This window comes from Danaus plexippus, chromosome Z (genome assembly GCF_018135715.1).
Source record: "Danaus plexippus chromosome Z, MEX_DaPlex, whole genome shotgun sequence".
NCBI lineage: Eukaryota > Metazoa > Arthropoda > Insecta > Lepidoptera > Nymphalidae > Danaus > Danaus plexippus.
Genome location: NC_083559.1, coordinates 14562650 through 14572009, shown reverse-complemented (window position 1 = coordinate 14572009; position 9360 = coordinate 14562650). Strand labels below are relative to the sequence as shown.

Sequence of the window (9360 nt, the reverse complement as noted above, 5' to 3'; positions counted from 1 at the left end):
CTGTGTCCTGCCCACTACCATTTTAATTCAGAGCTTGTGCTAACCCATCTGTTGCTTTTGTGATGTCGCTTATTTTATTTAGTAATAATTTGTTATCTGTTAAATTCTAGCTATAGTGTATTGTAGAGGCCTGTGCTCAGCAGTGGGCTCTGATGGGCTGATGATGATGATAGGGTATTATTTGGGCATACCTTCTAAAAACTCACTGTCTAAACTTAGGTTGTCATGCTTTCAACACTTCTAGGATCTCTTATTTTTTTCTCAATTTCCTTCATTGATAAATAAAATAATATTTATATAATAATATTTGTATTATATGGATTTGATCAACAAACCTTTATGTGAAGTTCAAATGTATCTGTAAGCGTTTTGTTACATAAAATAAATGTATGGGAAAATGGGATATTTAAATAAAACATCGTTTTATTAGTCATATTTATTAAGAACGACGTAGTTACAATAAAAATGTTCTACGATAGTCACTTCAGTCTCCTAAAAAGATAATATTAAGGAAATCTATTGATATATGTATTCTTAACTACCGCTATGTTACAAGAATCGACTCAAAGCTGTTGTTGTTAAGGTCTATATCGGTAACGCCGTCAACGAGTTGTTAAAACACAGATGACAGATCTTGTTTAAATCTATTTCATTTCAGATCGAATGCATATTATAAAGAGATTTCTATAAACAATGCAGGAGACAAATAACTATTTTAAACACTACGTCAAAGTTGAAACGTTAATATTTTTAATTGTGTCGACACATTAAATATTGCACGTCAGAAGCTAGAGACAAAAAGAGAGTAAAACTATGCTATTTCTATTCTTTGGTATTATTAGTAAACCTCTGTGCTGTACAGCTAAAATAGAGGTGGCGTTAGCCGTTAAAAGTTCCATTATATTTAAAAACTAATCCTAAGATTATGATTATGTATAGGTTGTTAAACCTCTTTGGAATGAAGAAGGTACCGGTGACAATGTTGCCAACATTAACACCGGTTTACAGTAACGGTATGTCTAGGGAGAATTTATTTTAAAAATTGTTTTAATATTTCATAGGTTAAAAAGTGCATCGAAATTACACGTTTTAAATTAAAATCATAAATTATGCCATTGGGATGTTGAAGCGGTTTACAGCTTCTTGTACCAGAACAAATAATGTTCTCCGTCTTCCACCATCAAGTCGTCCACACCTGGAAACGAGACATAGAACATCAGATTCATACAATTATATTAGAGTAAATCTATCAAGTCCTCGGGGGTTTGAAGATTTTGTATACTTTTTATATATTAACCCTAACTTATAAAGGATTTCCGATTAAAAGTTCTTTTATTGCTAATCTGTATTTTATAATTATTGCTACTTTTAATTGATTCAGCAAATTACTGGTTAATGTTCCTCGGTGTTTCCGAACCGTCTAGCATTAATATATCCGTTCCTTACAATCGGTTGATTTAATGTTTCTAAACGACGGCACCTTTGTGTGTATTTTTTACTTGGTGTTATGTGTTCAACATTGAATTTCTTATTGTGTGTTTGTGTAAATTTCCTTACCGACAGGAGCGACGAGTTGGTTGCCGGGTGGGCTGGCGGGGTCAGGGATTTCTGGCAGACGGTAGAGCAGCCAGTAGTGATATCCCATGGGTTCTTCCTTGTGACCGGCGAGGGTGTGAACGTAGTGACCGTTTGGCCATTCGCTGGCTTCGAATTTGAATTTCGGTTCCTGCTCAGCGGCCATTTGCATCACGTGGTAGAAAGAGATGTTCCTGTTGAATTGTTTTTTTTTTTCAATATTATTCAAGTATAGGACCAAATTTGAATACTCAACAACTTATTTGATTCAAATTTTACTTTTATTTTGTACAGAATTACTGCTCATGCATATAAATTTATAGGATATAAAGTACGCATGTATATGTGAGTTTATTAGGCTGGTACCAGTAACGTCTACTAACCTCGGAGCTACCATATACAGGGTGTAGTTCTCAGTGACATTGGTGCCGAGCCATAGAGTGTAGGTGAAGGAAACATTTCGCGCATCGGAGTCGTTTGTAGAGTGGGATTGGTATGCCAACTTCAGAGTTCCGTCACCGCCGTTGTTGTCTGTTAACGAACATGTTTAACTCAATAATAATTAATTCTTCAATTCGTTGGAATCAAGCTTTATATAATGTCTGTCGACATTTTTTTTTCCTACATTTTTAATACAGGAAAATCTTGTTTAAAATTAATTTATATCAAAATTCAGTGGTCGAAAATTAAACTTCGTAATAATTTCAGTAGATGCTGTCATTCAAAAATTGTATTTGCTGATTCATTTGAAAATCCGCTGTTGATTTCGTTTCAGGAATATTAAAGTCGTTGTATTCTATGAACCAAAACGGAACGTCACGTCTAGTTATGACCGATTTAATTGAATGAAGATCGTTAGTATATCATACCGAGTGGTTCATGGCGGCTGTCTAGGAGTTTGTCGCTGCAATGCGGTGGTCGGACAGCGGCCAGTGATGCTGGCGTGAGAGCGGCTACAGCGGCTGCTGTACTGGAAGCGTCGCCCCAACCTCCGTCCGAAGACTGACACTCCAGAAGCCACTTGCGGGCAGCCGGTAGACTCCAATGTTGATGGGCACCGGGACCTGTGTCGGAATCTTCCAGAGCCTAGAATAATTTGAGCATTTGAGCATGATATGGTTTAATATTTTTTTGGAATGCTATTTTTTTTTAACTAAATACTCCCGACGTTTCGGTTACTTTGCAGCAACCGTGATCACGGGAAGACGAGAAGTTTGGACGGCGTTTCGTCTGCCCGTGAATCCGAAAATATTAGTTTCATGTAGGTATAGACTGACTTAACGAATTGTAACATCAGCTTAAGAGTTGACTGACGTGCAAATACATTGCTGTTGCACGAATGAGTAATGATTTGAGACGAGATTAATCTAAACCTACTTGTATGGCCAACGCGGTGGTGGTCAGCGACCCGAAGCTACCGTCGGGGTGTTGTTGACGAGCCAGGCCGGCCATAGGACGGCGCACGAAATGTATCAGGCTACGGTGACGATGATCTTGAACCACGCAGCGCAAAGCCAGGATCACCATCGATATAGTATCTGATAGATGTAACTTATTACATATCTACACTCGCATTAAAATGTCCACCGAGACATGGGATATATTTGTTTTTATATTTTTTTTTATATTTATAAAATTTATTTAAAACGTACCGAGGCTATGATCGGCTGCAGCGTTGGCGATATCTAGAAGTCTCCTGATGTGGCGGCGTCTTACATGAGCCGCTGAGGAACAGGCTGCTAAAGTGGCGTAAGCGAATTCGAGGTCGTGGGGTGGTTCTCGATGTAGGAGAGCGGCTACCAGGTCCCTTCCGTGGAAAGAACGAGGATCCTTGCATAGCGCTCCCAAGGCAAGCGTGTAGGCAGCGAGACGCCCTAGCGGAGGAGGGGACTCATGGTGCCTGAATAACGGGTTAACAGAAGTGTCACGGACAAACAAAAATTCAATTCGATTTGACGACAAATTCAGAAATTTAGATCGATTCATACATTGGTTCTGATAATACGTTCAAAGTAATCATAAATGTCACAATGTCATGTTTTGTGAACGTTGAGAATTATTGTTTAAACTTAATTAATGAAGCCGCACATTCGCGTAACAACTCAGTAAACAACCGTTTGTACAGCCATTAGTATGTAAATTCTAGTGACCCTATATAATTGTTTCTAAACCTACATCTATAAATATACCATACATTTTACGTCGCTATTTAGCCGGACAAATAATTTTGATTTTCTAAAACAGGACTTAATTTTTGTTCATTAATACAATACGTATATGTTTTAATATTTTTATATCCGCAGTCCAATTGTCTACAATGTATTTAATAAATGATTATCCGAGTAGCTATTTATTTTATCGTTACAACGCCGGAGAAAACTGTTTAGGCGTTGTCTTATCTTAAGTGAAAGGTATCTCTGGGGTGCTGCTATCCGAAACATCTTGTTTTTCTTTCTCCATCCCTCGCTTGTATCATTTTACCCTTTAGTAGATACTTTATATTTTATTGCAAATTTGATTGTGCCAGCGGCTTCCTTCACAATATATTGTGTAGTTATTTTTATAACACTTATACATTTGTACAATGATTTGGATGTTTTTTAGGACTCATAATAATAGCAGATTAATGTGTTTATCTAATCATATATATATATATATTACACTGCCTATAGTTTTAAACTCGTCATTGTGAAGTAGACGAATTGTTTTAGACGAGGGCTTTTAAAATAGTTAACTTACTTAGAGTCAGACCAAATCTATTCAAACAATAGTTTTATTTGTACTTACTTGGACATCATGAGCAGTATTTCAATCTCCATTTGTTTGGCCGACAGCTGCATCTCCAATCCTTGTTGCTCTATTTCCTTCCCGGTATTATTTGCTAACTGTGAATAAAGCTAAGAATGGTTTAAAAAAAAATACAAAACAAAGGAAATATTACACAAAAAACCAGGAGATGTTAATGTATACGAATTAAAATATGTTGGCTAGTATCTATAAAAAATAAGCTTATTTTTTATTCATATTTTCAACATAGTTTTCAATGAAAGAAGGAAAAATAACGGAGAATTGCCAGAGAGATTTGGTATAAATTTAAAATTGGAATCAAATTGAAAGAAAGAATTTTTCATAAAATTGTTCAAAACTTTCCGCCTGAATATGTTATCCAGTGAAAAGGTTAGCATTTTTGAATGGACACATTCTTTTAGTTTCGGTATTTTGCTTCGCTTTCGGAGGGTAAGCGAATTCTTAGTATGCATAATTTCTGATTCGCTGACTCTACATCTAGAACATATATTGTGGGTCGAACTTCAAAGTTTATGTGGTTATTGTAAGCCGCCTCATACAGTGTCTTGCGAGTGGGACCGCTTCCAAATATTATAATCGTAAATTAATCACTTGCAATATTCAATTAATAAGATGAGTTCCGTGTTGTGAAAAAGTCATCGAACCAGTCAGTCCCAGTTACCTATAATGCGGATCATTATACTAGGATTTAACTTATTTGAGGGATTAGAGTGAGTGAATTAAATTATTTCCAATTCTCCTCGACAAAGAACCGTCAAAGGAATAAAGGGATTTAATTTATCTTCGTGACTTCAATATCCAGATGATGAGATAGATACTCATAAGGATTCCCGTATTATTGGAAAGCAAAAATTTAATCTTTTGTATTGAATTTTATTACTTTATTTCCATGAAATAGGTTTGCTCAACTATATGTTCCTAATTACAATTTAAATTTTCTTATCTTATATATATTTTTTTAAATAAGCACGTGCAATCACAGTATATATGAACAAAAATATATTTTATAACCCAGATTTAAATACGGTAGCAAGTTTAATAGTGAATTTATAATAATTTTTACCGTGCATTTAATCTTCGTCTTGCAGGCGCTTTTCGTGTTGGTGTAAATAAAATCTCGTTTTTGAGATTTCATATAAGGCATGTACAAAAATTTTGCACAATATTTTTATTGTGCAATAATATTGAATACTCTCTTTGAATCCAAACGTTCAGTAATGTTTACCGATAAGATTGTCAAACCATTCACGTGACTGAACCCATCACGACCGCTCAAAACAGTGAACTGAAAAGATATTGCGCAATACCAACTCTACACAGTACAAGAAATACTTATTGCCCAATAACGTTTGAGCTCGCTCGAACTTCTGTTCAGTCATTGCGCAATTCTTCAATATCATCCCTACACTGCTAATAATATTGTACAACCAACTATATTGCGCAATATTATTGTAGATGTATGGGCCGCCTGACATAACATTAATTGAAACATCAATATAATGCTTAATATTTACAATTTGAACACTCTCACCTGCAAAGTCAACATAACGTGGTGGGTGTCATTGCCCCAGCCCCAGTCGGACTCGCGATGATTCAGGAGATATTGGAGAGCCTTCTGGATCGCCTGGCCCTCGTTCAAAGTCTCCGACTCCCATGTAGCGGTAGTGGGAGCCACTGTGGTCACAGCCTTAGTGGCCACAGTGGTCGTTGGTTCAGTTTCTAATGACATTTTAAAGATTTAATTCACAGTCTTCCATCAAATAAACTAATAGCAAACAAATGTTGTCTAATAAAAATTAAATTAAATTATATTCACATTTTTTTATTTCGTTAACAGTTTTTTAATCAGTTTCCATCAACATTATTATTTTATAAAGCTACTTAGTAAACTAGTAAATTTTAAGGATTATGGATTAAAGAAATATAGGATTTTTTTAATAAAAGATACATACCAGTCTGTGCTTTTGCGACAGTAAAGTGCAAAAGCACTGCGCACAACACATACAGACGTATAGACATCATGGCTTCTGTAACAAGAGAATTCTATGTATCATTTACACATAACAATTTATTATTACTTACATAATAAGAAGAAAAAATATTCCATAGGAAGTTACGGAGCTATCTGTTAGTAATAATTTTCCACTCTACACTCAATTTGTTTGCATGAGCCATCGTCATCAATGTGTAATACATTAACAGGTTGATTGTCAATTTAAAACGACCTCACACTGATCTCAAACACGGATACATCACGCAAGAAAGGCAGAATTGAAGCGAGATAAGGAGGTGTGTTCACATTGAATATTTATAATGCATGAATATTTATGAGCACGTATCTATAACGTTTGTTCCAGTTTATGTGAAGCCACAAGGCGAGCTTTTATTGCAAAGGTGAAGTATTGCTCTTGAAGAAAAGTAAGCACATAAATAAGTGTTAGCGAAATCAGTTTCAGTAAATATGATATTAAAAAATTATTTTTTTTATAATTTTGACTATTATTATGTCTCTTATTTTTATGAGTTAGAGTGCGTCTTAGATGCGATATCCTTGTGGTATAAATTCTTTTACCTAAATACATTAAAGGTATCGCTAATAATATCAATGCACTCCAGAATTAAAACATGAAAATAAAGCTCTTAATAGCTTTCGTATTACATCTTGTATGATACGTTTCGTAAAATCTGTTAATAACGTCATAATTCTGGTATTATTGTTATAACTAATAAAGAACAAACAAAGGTCAATGCATATACATATATATATATATATATACATTATAAAACAGTCACTTGTTATAATTTAATAAAAAATAGTTAACCATTGTTATCTAACTTTTTGTTTATTTTATTTTTCATTTTTTTTTCTACTGTACTGTTCTGAATCTATCCTCATTAAAAAGGGTATCTGCTTTAGCGTACCGCTTCAAGTATCCTCGCAGCCGGGGAGATTGTAACATCATTAGTTTAAGAGTTGAACTAACTTAAAACACGATAATTTATAGTATTTTTGATTATAAATTACATTTTCATATCATCCAAGTATACTTCAATAACCTCTTCAACGATATATGTACGTGTGTTTTTTTCATTTAATATGAATATACACAATATATGTATCTCAAAAGTGAGCATACATTATTTACGTATGATTGAGTTACAAAGACGTTTTATCCATACGCTAACGTTCCCTAATTCATTCACCTAATTGATGTAACTCCTCAACATGTCTGTCGGCCTGGTACTTTTATTTTATCGAAGAATAAATTTAATAAGGGATTTAATATTTGTTACCAAAATCTTCTAAGCATATTTATTTATTTATATGTTGATAGAATATATACATTTATATTTAAAAAAAGGCAATCTACTAATTAAAGTGTTCAGTCTCAAGATGAGCTCTTTTTCTTTTCAAAAATTTTGTAAGAATTAATTTGTTGAATTATATTAGTTAAACCATGAGCCTTTTAAATAATGATTCTTAAACAGTAAATAAAAAAATAACAGTAAATGTTACTCTAATAGTATCATTTCAAATTACAATTAAATTATTTTTAACAACTTTAGTCATTTTACAATTTTAATTTTTTTCTATTTAACTTTCGATTTCGACGTGTGAGAAATATGAATCGTTGTTATTCAAATATACAAATAAAACTATTCCAATCCTAAGTAATTTCAACGAAAATAGCAATTATGGTGGGATATTAAAAATTAAAGGGTAAAGTGAATCACGCTCGCAATCTAGTTTACCCCCGGGCTAATTTTCCGTCTGGTGCACTAATTGTAAGCTCTGCGCATTCGAGCCTGTCATTTTATTGAATCAGGTAAACATTCTAATGAAGCTATTTAAGTGTGCCATTAACGGTGAAGATCAAATTGATGCTTACTAACTTATGTAAGCTACCGTTTGATTAAGTGTGAGTTTGAACCATGTTATTGCTTGTTACGCAGGCAGTAACATTCAATTTGCAGAAAAATATGTTCGGATTCCGAATCCACTGACATTAACTAACGGCTCAATTGTTTTACTATCACAGATTAAAAATAATGCAACATATTATTTTTAATCTGTGATACTTAAGTATTAAAATAATATTCGCATCAGTTCTTAGAAACTTTTATATTGCTAATGAGAAGCAATGTTTGTAAATCAAATTTAAATTTGAATTTAAAAATTTGCTCTTACATATTTGAATGTTTTTTTTTTTATATATTGCAGTGTTTTTCATCGGAATTACTGTTAAATAAAAATAGTATTTTAATTTTGTTAAACTGATGATATTATATTTAATCTATAGTAATAATAATATTGAAATGTTTTACGAATATCCTTAAGATAATTAACGTTTCATAGCTGTGGTTATTTGTCTCGCTGAATATTGCATCAAAGTTAGGTATTCCGTGCACTTTCTGTACCACAGTATCGACATTATTAGAACCTAAGTTACATATTTTTATATTAGGTTTTAAAATTTTGTACTCACTTTAGTTATAAAATAAGGTACGTGTTATATACAATCTACCTAAAGACAATACATTCAAATCAGACTCACAGATACACACACGCACAGACGCTCATAGCACATACAAAATAATACAGAATATTTTAGAAAATACATAAGTTGACTATATAATTTGCAGTAACAATGAAAATGTTTATCCAGAATTATAGAAGTTACAATAACAAAACGTATAGCATTGTTATTTCACATACAAAATTTACAAAATGATATGCTAACGATACCCATTGAACGATAACATTCCACGTGTTCACGGCGGAAAGCCTCATTAAAGCTCTCAGTGTTCGGTCACGTATCCTAAGCCGGGGTAAGAGAGATTTCGCAATTATATTTTTACCCCACAACAGTCACCCTTTGAATAGTAACGTTCAGCGTTTCAGCAGAAATTGTTTCTACAGGATTAGCTTTGTGTAATTGTCATTTTTCGTTTGGTGTATTTACATTATTCTAGTGG

The 9360-nt window shown here is 33.5% G+C and overlaps 1 protein-coding gene across 5 annotated transcripts in view; it reads right to left on the bottom strand.

Moving 5' to 3' along the window:
* Window positions 1–421: 421 nt before the first annotated feature.
* The window catches only part of LOC116777319 (uncharacterized protein CG3556), a 49241-nt gene continuing 40302 nt past the window's right edge, over window positions 422–9360 (bottom strand). Inside the window, exons 1-10 of one of the 5 annotated variants that reach the window (XM_061526234.1) lie at window positions 6535–6582; window positions 6336–6410; window positions 5915–6102; window positions 4363–4472; window positions 3228–3475; window positions 2953–3113; window positions 2445–2661; window positions 1959–2106; window positions 1558–1769; window positions 422–1195 (exon numbers count right to left, since the gene is read on the bottom strand). In XM_061526234.1, coding sequence (XP_061382218.1) covers window positions 1134–1195; window positions 1558–1769; window positions 1959–2106; window positions 2445–2661; window positions 2953–3113; window positions 3228–3475; window positions 4363–4472; window positions 5915–6102; window positions 6336–6405 — 1416 coding nt within the window. In that variant the 5' untranslated portion in view covers window positions 6406–6410; window positions 6535–6582 and the 3' untranslated portion in view covers window positions 422–1133. Of the gene's footprint in view, window positions 1196–1557; window positions 1770–1958; window positions 2107–2444; window positions 2662–2952; window positions 3114–3227; window positions 3476–4362; window positions 4473–5914; window positions 6103–6335; window positions 6411–6465; window positions 6583–9360 lie in introns of those variants that run through there. The other 4 variants (XM_061526233.1, XM_061526235.1, XM_032670799.2 and 1 more) reach the window with 4 other exon arrangements.